The following is a 19,135-nucleotide window of genomic DNA, read 5'->3' on the forward strand; positions in this document are numbered from 1 at the left end:
GGTGTTTGCAAAGAAGAGGCTACTCGGTGCTAGCTTAGAAAAAGGGAAATTTTATTACAGTGCTTAACCTGTTCTTGAGCACTTTATTAAAAAAAGTGTGAGTATACTGTGTCCAAGATTAGTTATTTACATCCATTTAAATTGTACAGAAAGCAGTAAATTAGCAAGTTTTTGGAAGGCTTACCACATTAAACATGGAATTTATTAAAGTGGATGTGTAGTGCCATTTCATCTGAAAATTAAAACTAACCACATGTTGAGAGAGGGCTCTGGATAACACAGACCGAATATTCAGATCCTTACACGGAATTATGAGCAAGTCATTGCAATGGCCACAATCCTGGTTCTGACCAAAAGTCTCTCAGATGAATCTGTTCTCCAGCTTTCTGAAAAAACTGAACTGGTTATTAGAAGCATGGGGATAACTTCTTAAACCATGACACCATCTTAGGGCCTTTCTTTAGCATGAAATGTTTGTTTCTTAAATTTCATGTTTTACAGGGAAGGGGTGAGGGGAAGTTCAAGCATCAGTTAGAATTTCTGGATTGTTTAGGCAAGTTCATTGTTGGCTTGAGTGTCTTCAACTTTGCTGAACCTTAGTCTTTAATTGGAAGCGCCCTTCCTAAACATTTGCTGCTCCTTTGGGGTTAATGCCATGATGATGGTTACCCTGTGGCTGCCTTTGGGACAGTACCATGTGTCATGGGTTGTGCTTGTACGGCTCGCTTTGTAACCTGCCTCATAGTTTACCCAAGTGTAACCTATCAGTGTTATGTATATCTTTTTTTAATCGGAGACAAACACTGAATTCAGCTGATTCATCAGTGCTGAATAGAAGGATATGTGGAATAATAGGGATTTATTTTAATTACAACTAATTTACAGTGAAAGCAAAATCAGCTGCACTCTTTAGATGATGTAAGAAAGTAAATTAAGCTTTTAAATTATTAAGTAGCACAGACTTTCATGTTTTGTAAGAAGTGCTGACCCAGGACAGGAAGCAACAGCATCTTTAAGCAGGCTCTTGAGTTTCTTTTGGGGAGAAAAAAAAAGGAATGTCACTAGTGAACTTCGGGGCAATTTCTGATATGCCCAATGGAGTAATGCAAAACTGAACCCAAGAAAGACATATTGTCACCAAAGGATGTAAAGCTGTGAAGTTACTTTGGATGCATTCCAAACCTCCTGCCCTACAAGCCAGGGAAGGGGACAGAGCAGGAAGGCCTTTCCAGTTGCTGGCTGGCGTCCCACTCCGTGAGCAACGTAAAGCCTTGCATCCAGCTGCCACTTCTCACCCCCATGGGTGGTTAAGCTGCTCTGGGCAGGCAGAACTCGGGGCAGGCTGCTGCCGAGGGGAACAAGCCCTGCTCCCTGAGCACTGCTGGGCAGCACTATTGCCTGTGCCCACAGGCGTTCCCACCACGCTGCCATTATTCCCCTTCTGGCACTGGGAAATGCGCTCTTCCTGCCTGGTGATCTCCCTGCCAGGAGAGGCCCCTGCTGCCCTGACAACTTCTTCCCGCTCTGCGTCAGCACCTGCTCTGCTCATTGCCCTAACCCACCTCAGCCAGCCTTGCAGAATTCACAACTGAAAAAGAGAAGTGCTTCTAAGCAGCCATAGAAACATAGAATTCTGGAATGGTTAAGGGGCCTTAAAGCTCACCCAGTTCCAACCCCCTGCCATGGGCAGGGACACCTTCCACTAGACCAGGTTGCTCTACACCCCATCCAACCTGGCCTTGAACACTGCCAGGGATGGGGCAGCCACAGCTGCTCTGGGCAGCCTGTGCCAGTGCCCCAGCACCCTCATAGTCCTTAAAACAAAACCAAAAAAAACCTTGGCCAATATGAATTCAGTTTCTAAGGTCCTTTTATGTGGAATAATGCAGAGTAACAGGCAGTGAGAACAAGTTATTCCTTGCAAATTTAAATCCTTTCTGTGTTCTTTGGGGTTTCTCCCCTTTGGAAAAAGAATTAAGTTTAACATGTAAAAACTTCTAGTCTTTTTGTCTCTTCAGAATAAAAAGCTCATTCAGCTATTAAAGAAACACAAAACCATGCATATAACACTAAAGATTATGAAGTAGGGAAACAATATTGAAATATATGGAAGTCAGAAAACTGGTTGAATCCCAGGTTTCATGCTAACAAATGCAAAATAAATGTCAGTTCTACAGCACTCAATTTCTGTGTAGTAAACAGACTGCATGTAGAAGAGAACGATAATTACAGCTACCAGTCCTACACTGCACAGGTATAGCCAGTACGTTTGGGTCCAGGCCTCAAGGAAAAAAGCTGAAGCTTCAGCCGTTATAGTAGCAGAAATAAAGTGTATTTAAATTTTTACATGCACCTCTGAGCAAGTCTTTTTTTTTTTTAATTTATTATAAGAACTTATTTTTTAAAAAAATACAGCAGCTCAGCTTCCCAAATCCCATTACAAGAGTGTGGGGACACAAAGCCTAATTACCTGTGGAATTCTCACATGGGCATTAGCTGGCACCCGGTTTCTAATCCTACAGAAGCCTGCTTTGCTGGTCACGGGTTCCTACCACCCATTCCATTACTGCCCTTTGAGCTCAGCAATTGGTTTCACTCAGATAATGCTCAGCCACAGTCTGCCACCTGACGCAGGATGTACAGCACACTACAGATGACAGGAGTCAGCCTTAACCAGCAGGCTGGTGCAGCAGCAGCTGTGGGAAGCCAGCAGCACCATCCAAAGGGAGGTGCTACTGGCCTGCCAGTTCAATCCTGCTCCAGGGAGCCAAACTGGAGTCTGCCACATTCTGCACCAGTGACCCAACTAGACACGTGAGCATCTCTGAAAAAAATAGAAACCTTGGGGAAAATCTGTAAGATCTAGTCACAAAAAGGTACAGCACGAGAAACCGGTGGTCACAAATTTCCCAAATGTAATTTAAAACTTAGTGCTGTCTATGCTTTGAAATATGCCTTTCAAACAAAGTTATTATTTCAAAAGTTATGCTATTAAGTTACAAGTCCTACATCTGTTAATAACTAAAACATTTAATCAAATTAACTAAGCTACAATTCTGCCTACAGGTATGACAATATATAGTGAAAGTCGGGTTTGAACTGAACATCAATATATAGCACTTTTGTTGTATTACTCCATATTGGACAAGTTACACGTGAAAGAAGGAAAAAGTATAATCAGCATGCTAGGTGCAGTATGCATTTAGAAAAGCAAAAATATATATATATTATATCCAGAAGCAATGTTCATTCACTCTGAACTATCCTCGGGGAAAAACATTCTTGTGAGGAATGCTGTAAAGTTTGGATATCCAGATTTTCTGTGGGACTTTATTACCTTGTAGGAATTGTAATGAATACCTATTTGGGATCACTGCATTTCTGCTTTAGGCTTCCAACTTCAGTGGTCTGAACTGTACTCTAACAGCAGAAGCCTAAGTTCTTTGGAGAGGCTGAAGAGAAGGAAGTGTCTCTGCAGACCCTTCAGGGCACCTTCAGTGCCACAACCTGCTCTCTCCAAGCACCTACAGACACCTACGTACCCAAGTTAAATTCCTTAAGTTAAATAGTGAAGTACAGTCCATCTAACAGCACAAGTCTTCCATTTAAAAGGGAAGAAATATTTGTAAGGATTTATCTAATTGCAGGTATTCTGCTAATAAAGCTGTCACTTCAAAAAGGTTTTGTCCCGATAACTTCATTTTTATGTACCCTACTCTCTACATTGACCATAGGAAAGCTAGGCAGTAGGGAGCCTTAAACCATTTGTGAGATAAGCCTAAAAAGTCAAGTCCTCCTCTCCCAAAAACCTGAAGTATTGTTTTACTTATAAACCCTTCCGTTTCTTTAGCCACTCTGCCAGCATCCTGAGCCTTCACAAGTACATATATGCATCTTTGGTTACCAGGTGTGCACTTTTCCACCGCTCCATCACAGGTCAGGCAGGTTGTTTTCAACTACAAATGGTATGCAACCAAGAGCTATGCACAGTATTTTCTATCCTCACTCGAGGATTACAGCTGCATGGTCTCCACTTGTACTTGGGGATTAAGATACTGAATAAATTGATTGTTTTTCTGTGTACTTGGTTTTAGTCTACTGCAATCCCTACAGGCACTTAGCTCAGCAGCTCTGTTGGGGAGAGAGAAAAATCCGACACTTGTGACCACAAAGCTCCTACTGGGCAAGTATTGTACAATCAAACAGTGATGTCTTTTAGATCCCTTTTCTCTAACTCATAACATGATTATATTTACTTTGTCTTGAAAGAGATTTCCCATGAACAGATGGAAAATATAAATGGTAGTCTTCAACACAGGCTTCAGGTTGCAGTATGCTGCGGTGTGAATTTACAGCACACTGGCTGTTCTGTACTAACTCCTTACGGGGACAGTAAACACTTAACACACACGTAACACAGAAATAAGCATATACCAAATAAGCTTTACTTCTCTCTCTGTGTGTACTCGGTATGCATCCAGGTGTTGCAGCAGTTCAGAAGGACAGAGTAGCTAGAGTACTTGACATTCACATCTTATATAGGACTTAAAACTTTTAATTTTCTGAAGCTTAGCACACAATAAACTAGGTTCCTTTATTAGGAAGAAACATTTTAATGTGCAAGAACACTTTATTTGAAACTCAAATATACCTGGTGCCCTATTGGAAAGATTGCTTTGTCAGCTCTAGGTTTGATCAGTTAGCAATTTCTAAAAGTAATTCTCACTTTGTTTTGGGAGTTTCACTATTCTTTCCTCTGCTGCTCGATCTCTTTTTACCCCTGCTCCTGGATCGAGAGGAACTCCGGCTTCTGCTCCTGCTGCGTGTTCGACTATGACTTCTGCTGCGACTGCGGCCTCTCCTCTTTCTGCCCCTGCTGCGAGACCTCCTCCGTTCTCGGCTTCTTGACCTTCCTGATCGGCGCCTTCTCTTGTTTTTGCGGCGGTTCTTTTTTCTCTCAGATTCTCCATTTCTCCGGTAAGAATGATCTGGGCTGGGGCTGCCCCTTCTCCTGGAGCGGCTGTAATAGTCATCACGATGGCTCGTCCTGTTTCTCCTTTCAGAGTTTTTAGACAATTGATTAGTCCGTTCAGGAGAAATACGTATGTCTCTATTGGCCTCCCAAAACTCGTTGTTTGGATTTTTGAATACATGAAGAAAATTGCAGTGTTTCCCTCTTGGACACTTCTGCCTTTCAAATAAGCCTGCAACAGATTAGGGTTTGCTTTTTTTTATGAACCAGACCTGTTAAATCCCTTTCTTCATTATGTACCTACTGGAAAGAAACTTAATAAACTGCATTTCGCTTCTTCAAACAGAAAAACATGCATCTGACCTCCTATCAATTCAATTCGTGCAAGATTAATTTTCAATATGTAATTTCCTTGGAATTAACTTTCTAACAGCTATGAAGGTTTTAGCTTAAAACAATTTTCAGAAATAATTTTACTACCTTAATCTAAGAATGTAAATATAGATAAGTCAAATGTGATAGTTACTGCTAAGAACTGCTGATGGTTCAGAAACTGCTTTTGCTTTTTAAAGAGATAAATTGGTACTTCCTATAGTTTCACTTTAAGATTATTTCCAAAGCTAGGATCCAAACCTTCTTTTTCAGTCCAAGGCAAATCCACTAGAACAATTCAGACACAACATGTGACAGGGCAGGAACATTCCCTTTCTTTCCTAGATCTGCACAAGCAAGTCAGCATGTTAGTCTTCCAAACAGAAATGAACTACAACATCAGGCAGATCTGAAAGCTACAGGCTAATTCCCTCTTTTTCACTTCCATGAGTACACTTTCAGCAACACACATTCTCAGTTTGTGACTCACCACATATAGCAGTTTTCCACCTTGTCACAGGACAAAATTCGCAATGAAGCTGTCGGCCTGCATACCATCGTCCACTGAAGAGAGCAAGAGCTGCCTGACAGTCCTTTTCCCTTTAAAAAGTGAAAATGACAAATCACGTTATCATCCTACAATCACTTCGGGTATCATTTGCCAATTTTAGGCTCCTGTTACAGTATGAGAATGAGTCACTTAGATTATACAAACTGTTTTTACTGAACTTTGGAGTTTAGTTCTAAAACTTTGAAAGATTGTTGGGTACTTACGACTGATACTGGACATACACATTTCCTCGCAGGTGAGGCTCATAGTTGCAACTGACCTAAGGGGATGGAAACATAAGGTTGGCACAACTCAAGGTTTATGCTATACAGCAGCTCACACATGCTAAGATGGCAGCCATTCCAATTTATCACAGCTCATCAATATGAACTTATAAGTGATTCTTCTGAAAACTTAGTTTTAGCCAAAAAAAAAAAACAACCCACAAAACAAACAAAAACCCACCCTTCTGACTTATGTTTGATGGTTTCCAGCGTTATGCTTTGATTAACTCTGGGACCTCTGCTTCACTTGGTCTGCAAGACAGCTTGTACTAATTGTCTTGCACTTGTCTGGACCAACCCTACTCTGCAACAACCAAATCCTGTTCTGAAAACAATTAGTAGTATCCTCATGTGGAAATGTGGGATTCATTACAGTAAGAGAATCTTTAGAGCAATTTACCTTCACAGCATCCCCATGAGATGAGTTAGAAATGCTGAAGCCACTAGCTTTCATCACTGAACAGTTCTGAAACACCTTTTTTCGTAATGGTTTAGCATTCAAAGGTCTCAAAAATACACAATTTAACTTCCCAAAAACTTGTTGCTAGTTACAAAAGATTCTGAGGCGGGCAGGCCCAAGCAGGCAAGAACCCAGTTCTCCAGGGCAGAACGGTGTGCCCAGCCTCTTTTGCCCCCAGGCCTCTTCTGATATCGGCACCTAATGAGGCAAGTAGCTCCTTTCATCACTGAACCTCGACCGGCCCTCAGAGAACACCTCTCTGTGCACTGGATTAGGCAAGGGCTTCAAACACAACCACAAGAAGTTGTATAATTAAACAGTACAGAACAAGCAGTCAAACTCTGAGGTAAACAATGTCAACACAAAACCAAGAATGGTTTTGCCACAGACATTTTTGGGTGAGAAAAGAAGTGTGTTTTGTCAGGATCTGCCAGATTCTGAAGTAGCTGCCCAGAAAGAATAGTGAGAATAAAACCTTAGGCCATATTGGAAATGGAAGTCAGCTGCAAGAGGGGTGTGCATAATCTGATTCCAAATGCACAGAGACTCAGCTCACAGTTAAGACCCCTGCAACCAACATGTAATTTCTGAGCATCTCTAATATAATGAAAACGCCCATGAGAATCGTATTACAGTTGCACAATTGCTTCAGAAGCTGAGAAATGCCACGCTAAAAGCTCTTACCCCATTATTAGTCACAGGGACCCAAGAAGGTGCAACTTTGCACGGTTGCATATAACAGCGATACAAAGTCAAGGATCTGAGTTTGATGGCGAGACAGCATTTCAACCCACACTCCATCTGGAATCTATATCCCATCTTCTAGGTTGAGCATAACTTGCTAATATCCCATGTGTCAAAATGTGGAGGGGATACTCCTCCAAACCAGTGAAGGTTTCTTACCTACAAAGCTTATTATACAGTTGTTGAAAATTCACTTTTTCTACTTTCCTCTTGCTTGGAATGCTAATGCAATCTCAGTTCTGAGGCAGCTGTCAGTAGATGGAAACAAAAGGAGAAAAGGCACTGCTTGCCTCCTGGTGACTGCAGGAAAACACTCAGGAATGGCAAGCAGAACGGGATGCTGCACTACATTTCACTACAAGGAGAATTCACCATCCAAGCTGCGTATTTTGAGGCAACATGGGACTGTGAACACACATCATTCATCTCTGAGGTCTCCATTTACAGGTCCCTCTTTTTCCCCCCGTAAGAAATCACAATATAAATGGGAAAAATTCAGTACAGAACGTTCAGCAAACCAAGCACACAAACTAAGGATAGATGACAAATCTCAGCACCATTTACGTAACTTACTTTTTTATAATTCCTCCTACTGAAATATCTGCTACTGTTGCAATTCATTGTAATTTGATTTTATTTTCTCCAACAAGCTCTAAAATTACACTGTTTGTGTTTATAGTCCAAATACATTTTATATCCCCACTATTTAATTCCTTAGGCACAAATACAATAGCTCAGATACATTGTCTAACAGTCTTAGTGGACCCTCTGGGGCTTATCACAGGCTAAGTAAAGCAGGGACTGTGAGGTAAGTGGACTGTTGAGCAGTATGAGTAACTTGTAATATAAAAGCACAAGCTTTTATAACAGTCAGGGGAACAGGAGAGAAGATTTACCCAGAGTAAGACAATGTTCTGTAACAGCAGTGACAAGTTTACAGGTGACATGAGAGTTGCACAGTTTGCTGTAAGGAAACTGTAGAGTTCTCTAGTGTACATCGGATTTAGCTAGGGCATGCTGGACAGAATTCCTGTTAAGGCTAATAAAACACAACTTAGGTGGTATATGTTAGGTATTTAACAAGCTGTTACATTCAGATGCATACCTTGAATTGCACAACCTTCCCCACATTCTGAAACTCGGGGAGCACGTCCTCATAGAACTCCAGGAACTGCTGGTAGGTCTCCTCGTCACTATACTCGAGGCTCGCGTCTGTGTCATAGTCATCTCTCCGGCACTGCTCCATGCCAAAAGTAATGAACATCCCTCGAACGAGTAGTGTCTTACTAGATGTTGGATAGTTATGCTTGCGAGAACACCTGGACATTTGTAGTGAAGAAAGGAAACTGAAAAGATCAGCACTTTGAGCAGAAGCTGCACCTGTTGAAACTTCAAACACTTGCCATTTCAAGTTACAGATATTACAAGAGAAAATCTGGTAGTGGAAGATGAACATACTTCAATTATTAAAACAAATCTTTCAAAAGTGAGTTTGCATATAACCTTAGTGCTTTCTGCCATGCATAAATACATTCTTGCTTAAAAATGCACGTTTGCAAAAGCTATAGGTACCGGTAACAAGTAAAAGCTGAAGTTCTTTTAGGCTACTAGGTTTAAACATGTTCCCCTCTGAAGGGCTTTATAGAAAGAGTACTGACAATGTTTTAAGACATTTTAAAGCAAGTCCCTGCTCTTTATTTTGCAAGTGGAACAACTTCTACTGAAGTTGTTCTTATCATATAGGGGTGGGGAGAAGAATTGAGGGAAGGAAGGGACATTTAGACGTGAAATTGGATGAGTACAAGATTGGTGGTTTTCCACTTCTAAAAAAAAAGGATTCTTCTAAGTAAGTCTTACCTTAACCTGCATCTTCTTGGCAGCCATAAAAGTATTAGACCTCCCTCATCATCCATCACGTTCAGGCTACCTCCCTCACATGCTAAAATACAGTTATCCCCTACAAACCTTTAGCTTTAGTACGAACACAGATGTTAGCCTTCATGTTTATTTCACTGTGCTTTATGATCTCCATTTCAAACATTCTCCCAAGCAACTGGGTCATGCACTCTCCAACACATTTCTCTTTTACAAGACATGATCAGAAAAAGTCAGACTAGTCTACTCTCTTTATCTAGCACTGGCAAAGCACAGACAAATTGGACGAGGTCAGGTCTCGAAATGGGCAATTGCAAACTAGACTTCAGATAGGAAGTTTCTTTCTGCATCCAATCAGTCAGAAATTGACTCTCACTTTCTGGTTGACACTTCTGACTTCAAAAAACTACCAAGAAAAAACAAAACTCCAAACCCAAAACTAAAACCAGAGACAATTAATTTGTTCTATTTGAATAATAGAAGCTCAAAACATTATACCCAACCGATACTGTCTGTACACAAAATGAATATAGCACATGACAGAACACAATCAACCTTGAGGAAAATGCATTACCCAAAATCCAGTATTACTACAAAAAACTAGGGTTTGAATTACTGGGAAAATTAATAATGGTGAACTCAGCCAGTTTTTAGCTTCTTCAAGACATAGTGAGCTTTGATAAGATTCAGCAATTATTTTATTGATAACACTCGCTCTCAATTTTTCACCACTTCAGCTTCCAACCCATTCTTCCAGCCCTTACCCTAGCTGTACCTTGGTCCTTCAACTTATGGTCAACACCAGAGGTTAAAATGACCAGAATATGAAGGACACAGGTACGTCAGGAGGAGGAAGGAAGATGAAGGAGAGGCAGCTGAGATCAATAGCTATAAGTGAGACAAGAAGAGTGGAATATGGTATTTCTCAGTATTTACCAAGGCTATTCATAGTTCAAAGCAAAACTGATTTTTATGCAATCCACAATTAATCCAAGGAGGTTACCTCTATTAAATATCACTGAAACACAAATACTACAAAGATTACAAAGAACTAAACATCTGAAAAGCAAAAATGCTGCCTGCAGTGAAATAGCTGGCCAAAGTTTTGTTTAGGAATTCCAACACGTATTTCAGAATAAAGATGTACAAGAACGTGGAGCTGTTGGAGCAAGTCCAAGGAGGGCCACAAGGATGATAAGAAGGTTAGAGCACCTCCCGTGTGAAGACAGGCTGAGAAAGTTGGGGCTGTTCAGCCTGGAGAAGAGAAAGCTGCGTGGAGACCTCATAGCAGCCTTCCAGTATCTGAAGGGGGCCTATAAGGATGCTGGGGAGGGACTCTTCCTTAGGGACTGTAGTGATAGGACAAGGGGTAATGGCTTCAAACTTAAACAGGGGAAGTTCAGGTTAGATACAACGAAGAAGTTATTTACTGTGAGGGTGGAGAGGCACTGGAATGGGTTGCCCAAAGAGGTGGTAAATGCCCCATCCCTGGCGGTGTTCAAGGCCAGGTTGGACAGAGCCTTGGGCCACATGGTTTAGTGCGAGGTGTCCCTGCCCATGGCAGGGGGTTGGAACTAGATGATCTTAAGGTGTCTTACAACCCTAACTATTCTGTGTGGACTTCAAGCTTCCATAGAGTTGCATTATCATATAATTATCCACAATATACATGACACTGAAACAAATTACTCCTAGGATAGAGAAAGCTACAATAGCTGGACAGGGGTACAAGTTAGTAAAATAGCCTTATTAGTTTATGCTGATAATTGATGTAATAAGAGTCCTTCTCTTGTGAGCTACTGTTCCTCCATAACACATACAAAAAATTAGGGATTTTCTAGCCAGATGACATTTCAAGCCTGTACTAAGAACAGAAATAAAATATATTGTCTGAAAATATCTGTGCATGTGTCAGAGCAAAGGAAAAGTTAGTTTGACCAATGTAACCAGAATGCAACATCAATAATTTGCCATAACAATAAATAGTTCCATTCCAGCTAGGCAACGCTTTTGCTCTCAATGTCTAGTTCTGTCATGAATAGCAGAACCACATCCAAATACATTAAAATAATTTATATAGCAATTTTTCTTCAGTTTACATATGACCTAATGAAGTTGCTTCCCTTTCATCTCTCCAAAACACTCCTTTGCTGGTATTCAATTAATTACCTGTCTCCAAATCGGCAGGAACCTGTTTTAATGTAGAATGGGCAATTCGCTCTATCCTTCTCTGTTCCTATATTCTCTGGGGGCTCTGGGTTATGCCAGGTCACACCATTCTCCAGCTGTGGGGAAAAAAGCCCCAAACATTAAAATACACAGAACTTGAAAAAGACTAAAGAAATTCAATGTCAAAATAAAACCACGAACAAGAATTAAATTCATATGCAATTATGAGCACTGTGTTACTACAAGGCAAGCTGAACCTACTTTAAGCACTGTGTTACAAAGCTGCCCAGTGGCTTGTGTCTCTGGTGATGGACACCTCTTTTCCTGATACTTGCTCAGTTTTAAGAACAAGTCGTTTTTTTTGGGTTTTTTTTTTTAATAAAAAAAAACCAACATTGAACCAGATGCTTTCTTCTGTTAAATGAAAAGATTGTTAAGATCTTATAGCGAAAAGAGCTGCAATATATTTACTCCTCAAACAGCAATTTCATTTGTTTTCCACAAGAATTATAAATATTGGACAGGTTCTTTCCATTCAGCTAAGCCAGTTACCTACTTCACTCCAGGACCTGCTGAGCAGCCCTTTATACGCCTGGCAGACAGAAAGCTAGGACTACTTACTCATTTGTCCCTGCAACAGGTCAGAGCTCAGTAAGGTTACCATCATTATTATTTTTGTGCAGCTAGAAAAGGCTAAAATAAAAGTAACCTGCCAAAGGCCAGAATTAAAAAACAACAAAATTAAATTCATAGTTGGCACTGGAAGTAAAGGCCTCCATACTGATAACCTCAGGCCATTAAGATTTCCGTAATTCAAAATGGGATTATCAAGTTGCAAGCCATGACTGACCACAAAATGCATATTTTAAAAAGGGAATTTTCATTTTGTTAACCAAAAGATCTGTACAGCTGACTCGCCTAAGTTCTCATTTTAAATCAACTGAAAACTGTTTACTTACAAGCAGCATTTGACCCTGCTACCAGTTCTGTTCATGACCCTCAGGCACAATTTTCTTGCAACTTAACAGCACCGTTGCTTCAACAGCAAGTAACTGATTCCTGCACTGATACTATAATGAAGTCTCTAACATAGCACATTTCTGCCTATTCCTTTGCAGAAATGCCTGCTAATACATCTTGAGCTCTGGGCAGGTAGTTCAGAGCGTTTTTCCACCCATATTATGAAACAGTTATATTCCTTACCTAAATAACAGTTTAAACATAATTTGGAACTGAATGCAACTCCAATGTAGCTATGGCAATCAACATTCAATGGGTTAACTAGGTTAAAACTTTAATTTTCAGATTCACGCGATGGTTTAAGCAGAGCAAGAATCTTCACGAGTTTAACACAGGACAGGGATACAAAGCCAAATTATTCTTTAAGGCAGTGGAAAGATCGAATTGATCCTCCCTAAGATTCAAATGAAAACCACATGCTGCCAGCTTGAGATCCATGCTTTTTCAGGCACTCGAGCAGTCAGCTTCTCCCTCCCCCACCTTTCTTTTTTCCCCTTACAGATCTCTGCCCTCCTCTTCTACAGAATCCTTTTATTTAGAGCCTGCCATCTGCTTAAAAAGACAAGTTTGTCTTGCCACCCAGAAGGACTGACAGATTTATTGAGAATTCTAATTCACAAATAAACCATCACACACAGTGGGGTTTTTCTAACAGCACACAGCAGTATTTCCAGATTCATTTTGATTCAGATCTCCTGAAGAGGAATGAGCATGCACAACTGCACTGCCACCAACCAGCCAGAAATACGCTTAATTATGTTCCACCCAGTAAATAATTGTTTACAGCTCATGCAAGCCACTACATATTAAATTTATTCAGGCCATTAGGTTCCTGAGAGCAGATGGACAACATGCTAGAAGGGAAACACTGGATGGCAATTAAATTACTTTTCAGTTCTTTTTCAGAAAGTCTCTGAGCATACCTGGCTTTCAGCTTGATCCAGCATCCTCTGCACAGCTGCCTATAAATGGTGCAAACACAGGACTAGTGAAAACCCTGAAGACACGCAAAACATCTGGTTTCTTTAGTTAAGAACCTAATTTACAATACTCAATGATTATACATAATAAAAGTTTGATAGGGTTTGCTTTAAAAGTGGAAGGTATACTTTAGCTCTGTAGCAATTCAAGTACTACAAAGCTGTTAAAGGATACATCAGACAACACCCTCATGTAGATGATTTTCCAATCTAAATGCTAGACAACTTTAAAAGTTTCGTTTTCTTTTTTGAAACTATCATTGAGCCGACTGGTTCAACTCTCTTGGAACTATATCTCAACCTTAAATAAAGGACACAACCATTATTTTCTCTCCCTATTCTGCAAAGAGAGAAATGGGACACTTCTCACAAGAGGAAGTAAGACAGGAAATACAACAACCGCTGTTCTTTTTCATTGCTCATGCAAGTGTTATTTAAGTACTGACACAACCAACTACTACATGCAGGAGCCAGTCCTGTTCGCTCATGTCTCTTCTCCTGCTGTGGCTACCAGACACAGCAGCAAGACACCTCATAGTGAAAAGACAGGAATCTTTTGTGATTGTTGAGAAGCTAACATGACCGATTCTAAAAAGCTGCAATCACCCTTTACTGGTGATAGGCCAGTCCTCACATTGGAATTCTGTACAGGACATCTTACATCCAGGCCATTCAACTTCCAAAACTTAAAAAGAATGTAGTGTTAACAGAAAAGTTATCATTGCCTTGTATCTTCAGTATCATTTTTTATTCCACCCAAGGAGCTCTAAAAAAAGATACGTTCAGTTGGATGAGTCAGGTAAAGAAGAGCTGTAATGTATCTTTTAAGAACTGTTAAGAAACAGCAGCAATGTAATTCCATATTCCATATCCTCATTGGGCATTTTCTTCAACACTGGCTGTATTCAACTGGGACATTTTAAGGAAGTTCTTTTCAGTGACGGTGGTGAGACACTGGAACATGTTGCCCATAGAAGCTGTGGCTGCCCCATCCCTGGCAGTGTTCAAGGCTGCCAGGTTGGACGGGGCTTTGAGCAACCCAGTCTAGTGGAAGGTGTCCCTGCCCATGGCAGGGGGTTGGAACTGGATGATCTTTAATGTCCCTTCCAACCCAAACCATTTTGTGATTCTATTAAGTAAGGATTATCTTTAATGCATGATGCAAAAAGTGCACATCAGAACCTGCATTCACAGTGTGCTTTTATATTTAATAGATACAGAAATTGCATACTATGAACAACCAGATGCTTTAAAACTAGTTACTTCTAAGTATATGGATTCACTGTATCCTCTTTAACAGTGAAGAACTGTTTCAGGAATTTAGACAGAACGAAGAGAAATAGTATTCTAACACATTTATACATTTGCTAATTAGAATAAAATCCCTCTTCCAACATGCAGACTGTTGTATCTGATAATGTAAGAGGATATGTAAGACGTTTATCCTCCCACTGCCAGGAATCACCTCTCTCTCTTTCTTCTCCTGCTGCTTCTGCTGTGCCGCTTCTCTCTCTTTTCTTTGCTGCTCTTCCCACTCTTCTTTTATCTTCCTCTTTATGATTAAAAAAAAAAAAATTTAAAAATTATTTAAGGAAACTAATGCTTTATAATTAGTCAAATTGAAAACTATCATGTTGTAGCACAACTCCTTGATCATTAAGTTTTCATCCAGTCATAAGCAACTAAATCTCTAGAGAAAAAAAAACAACCCAATTTTAAAGAGCGGGTTTTTTTCCTTTTTAATTTTGCTCTTCTAAGAGTGGAAGAAAGAAGAGCTTACTCTTTCAAACATACCAACATCAAGAAAGCTGAGTCCACTACAGAAAAGATATTACACTAAATCTACCTTGTTGCCAGACACAATGGTAACACTCGGTTTATACATCACCTCTTCTTCTTCTTGACGTTTTCTTGCAGCCTCTTCTTTTTCTTTCTTAAGCTTGAACTCTTCTTGGGCCTTTTCTTCTCTTAGCAACCACTGTTCATGTAGCTTTTGTCTACCAAGGAAACCAGATACCACTTAGGCAAAATTTAATGACTACCCACAACTGATGCAATTCTCATGCACACAATTCAAATGTATTAGTTTAGGAATAACTACAGGTCATCCAGTCTTCATGAAAAGAGAAAATTCCATAGGAATCATTCAGGCTTTAGAGAAAAAACTGTATTGCCTGAAACATACAAAAAGGATTCAGTTTAAAGTATCAAAGTATCAAAGTGTAATTGCTACAAATGCATCTACTGCATATACGGCATTTTCTAGATTTTTCACCTTTCTGCCTCAAGTTTCTTTTCTTCTTCTTCTTCTTCCTCCTCTTCTTCCACTTCCTCCTCTTCCTCCTCTGACACTGATTCATCTTTTTCTGCAGTTTCTGAGAAAACCCACAAAACAATGCATCTAAATAACTGGATGCTGTACTCAGCAAAGTTGCACAAAATTAGATCCTTTAAAAAAAGGAAAAAACCTCAGCCTACTAGTTCCCCTGACAATACAAAACACTTCACACTTACCAGAGTCTCTTAGTTTGGCAAGTGCCTGACGCTTTTTTTTTCGCTTTTCTTTCTTTAGAATAGCTCTGTATTTTTGATGGCTGAGGATGAGAGAATATTAATTACATTAAAACAGCCAAACAAAGGGGTTTTACTGTCATACATGCACTCAATTAATATCAGCAGTCCAAAATCCCACAAACCACAGAATTAACAGCTATTCATATGAAACAGTAACTCTACAGGGACATCTGACATGACAATGAAATCTGTAGCCATGCTGTCAGAGTTACACGCAGACAGCAGCAGCAATCACATCTGGACACAATACACAGGGTCTCATCCTTCCTGAGCTCTGCAGTACTTGATGTTATCGCCAACTCCATGAAATCTCCCTTAGTTCCTGAAACTCGGCCAGTAGGTAAGATTAGGGAGAAAAATTTGTGGTTCTACTACCCTACAATTTTGGCACACCTTTCATTCCATTCTAGTCTTGCTCTCTCTTCTATAGGGTATGAAATTTTAAGTCCCTTCCCATCTCCTTTGATATTCTCTACAGCCAGCAGTCTTAATGTACAGGTGAAAAAAGCACACTTCACCACCACCACATACAATGCCCAGGTCTACTCTTCTGCTACTGAAGCTTGGCCAGACTCATCCTTCCTTGTCTGAAAGCTCTGCAAGGCTGCCTAGAAACACCACCATGCTTTCGTTATGGTTATAAAACCCTTAAGTATCTGAAAGCCTTTTCATATCAACCCTTCTTCTATCATTTTTCATTGTAGCTCTCTTTCTAGCCATTCATAATGGAAGAATAGGAGGGAAGGACACTCTTCAACTCTTGTCATTCTGCCATGCCAAATATTCAAATAGGAGATCAAAATCTTCATGTTTTGGAGTATGCAATTTTGAAAGATTCCACAGGTGTAACTCAGACAACCAAAACCTCACCCGCATCTCTAACCCTCCTGTTCAGGGTTACTCACAACCTCACCATCTGCATGCTGTCATGGTGGTTCCCCCAGCAGCGAGTGCTTGCCCTCAAAGAGCAACACCTGACCGCATGCAATGCCCACATTTGATCAAGCAAGCCTAGTGACTTCTCTTGTAATGCCACCTGCCTGAAACGAATCTCATCCGCTCAGCAGGTGCCCCAGGCTGACAGTGAGGATACCTCCTTCCCAGTTCCCAGGCTTCCTTAGCTACTCGTGAAGCCCAAGGAAGAGAGCCAGCAACTCTTCTCACTCCCAGCCCACAGCAGCCCACAAGAAGGTGAGCAAACAGCTTAAGCCCAAGGAGCAGCGACTTGGCTCGCCTCCCTCTCCAGCCACACAGCACTGCCGACCAAGGCCACTCCAGGAAGCGCGGAGGCAAGGCGCTTGCGAAGACCGGGAGGCCGGGAGCGGGGATCCCGCCACCCGCGGAGGGGGCCGGACATGCCGGCTGTCTCCCCGCGCCGCGGCCTTCGCCGGGCCTCACACCGCCCTGCGGCCGCCGCTTCCCCTGGGCGTGGGGCGCTGACCTCGGCCCCGCACGGCCACGGTTCCCCCCTCGGCAGCGCCGATCGCCCCGAGGCACCGTGCCTCCCCCCGCCCCGCTTCCAGCCCCCGCCTCCGGGAGCCCCCGCGGCCACGCTGGCCGCCCGCAGCGCCAGGCCGCGCTCCAGCCGCCGCCCCCCACGAGCGCCGCTTGCACACCCGCCCTCATCCCCCAGGCCCGGCGGCGGCCGGTCGGCCATGGCCGCTGCCGCACGGAGGCTGCGCCACTCCCAGGCCCGGCCGCGAGGCGGCCTCAGCCGCGGCCGCCGTACGGCCAGGGCGGTGTCGGCCAGGGCTGGGCCAGGACCCTCCTCGGGGATCCCCGGGCCCTCCCGTTTCCCCTAGCGGCGGCGGGGAAGCCCGGAACCGGCACCAGCCTCGGCCTCACCTCAACTTCCCCAGAGGGGACTCGGGCAGCAACATGGGCGCCGCCATCTTGCGTTACCAGGGGGATGTCACGTGACCCCGCGGCGGAAGGGCGCAAAATCTCTTCCGGCAGCCCGAAGAGGGAGCGGCAGAGGCGGCGGCGGCGGTGGCGGCGGGCGCGGGTGGGCGGTGCCAATGCGCATGCGCACTGCGCGGCCGCCCCTCCCCCCCCCCCCCCCGTGGGCTGGGTCCGAGCAGCGGCGGGTGGGCGCGGGCGGGGGAGCTCGCCCGCCGTCGGGGGTTGCGGGTGGGTGGCGGGGAGGGTCCTGCGGGGCTCAGGGGCTCATGGGCTGCGGCCGCGGTGTTGTGGCTGCTGCTCAGCCGTGTGAAGCTGCAGCTACAGCGAGCTGGGTCGTGAATGCAGGGGGAAGAGGACAAGGTTTGGGTGACCGGCTGCCACAGCTGTTGTCAGCGTGTTTATGCATTGTCAGAGTTACCTCTGCAAAATCTAGAAAACAACGCCAGAGCTGTTCGTAGAATCATAGTAACACACAATTGGGTTGGAAGGGACCTTAAAGCTCATCCAGTTCCAGCCCCCTGCCGTGGGCAGGGACACCTTCCACTAGACCAGGTTGCTCCAAGCCCCGTCCAACCTGGCCTTGAACACTGCCAGGGATGGGGCAGCCACAGCTTCTCTGGGCAACCCGTGCCAGGGCCTCACCACCCTCACAGGGAAGAATTTCTTCCTAATGTCTAGTGTAAATCCACTCTCTGTCAGTTTAAAGCCGTTCCCCTTTGTCCTGTGAGTCGTAGAACTTGTTAAGAACTCGCCAAAGAAGTTTAAGTTGACAAGCAGGTATTCTTTATTGCAGCGCTGGGAGACACGGGGTATTTCCTCCTATTGTGTCCTGTCAAACAGACCGTGATTATATTGTTGCTTAGCATACCTATTCATTACATTTCCGCTAAATGTCATACATATTCATTAGTTGTCTGAGAATCATTTTACATAATACCACGCCCATTTTCGCATGCGCATAACAACATGGTAGTGGTCTTTGGTGGTCATTTTAGTTCTTCTAACAATCTGCATCACTCGGCCGTTCCTTGAACTCCTGCTCTGGAAGTCTTTGAAGCATGTGCTTCAAAGTAGATAAATGCTTACGCCAGCTTAACTGGTGTGGTAACACTGCTGACATAAGAGTGATTTCTCCCCGTCCTTCCACTTACCAATTAACTTACCTACAGCACATCCTGAACATCTGGTGGTTTCAGATACTCTATCTACAGTCCTGTTTTGCTTACAATAATT

General features: G+C 42.7%; 1 protein-coding gene across 4 annotated transcripts; it reads right to left on the bottom strand.

Moving 5' to 3' along the window:
- Positions 1-32: 32 nt before the first annotated feature.
- ZRSR2 (zinc finger CCCH-type, RNA binding motif and serine/arginine rich 2) lies at positions 33-18,041 on the bottom strand. 4 transcript variants are annotated; one of them, XM_030472015.2, is made up of 10 exons: positions 17,846-18,041; positions 15,941-16,020; positions 15,702-15,801; positions 14,892-15,423; positions 13,370-13,408; positions 11,427-11,542; positions 8,488-8,701; positions 6,119-6,174; positions 5,835-5,944; positions 33-5,204 (listed from the first exon to the last, which is right to left on the bottom strand). In XM_030472015.2, exons 5-10 carry the CDS (start codon positions 13,391-13,393, stop codon positions 4,723-4,725), a joined length of 1,002 nt encoding a protein of 333 aa, XP_030327875.1. In that variant the 5' UTR covers positions 13,394-13,408; positions 14,892-15,423; positions 15,702-15,801; positions 15,941-16,020; positions 17,846-18,041; the 3' UTR covers positions 33-4,722. The 4 variants fall into 4 exon arrangements, with proteins under 4 accessions (XP_030327875.1, XP_030327882.1, XP_030327887.1 ...); XM_030472022.2 differs by having other exon boundaries at positions 13,370-15,423; XM_030472027.2 differs by lacking the exon at positions 15,702-15,801 and having other exon boundaries at positions 17,846-17,923.
- Between the last annotated feature and the right edge of the window lie 1,094 nt (positions 18,042-19,135).

This window comes from Strigops habroptila, chromosome 2, assembly GCF_004027225.2.
Source record: "Strigops habroptila isolate Jane chromosome 2, bStrHab1.2.pri, whole genome shotgun sequence".
Taxonomy (NCBI): domain Eukaryota; kingdom Metazoa; phylum Chordata; class Aves; order Psittaciformes; family Psittacidae; genus Strigops; species Strigops habroptila.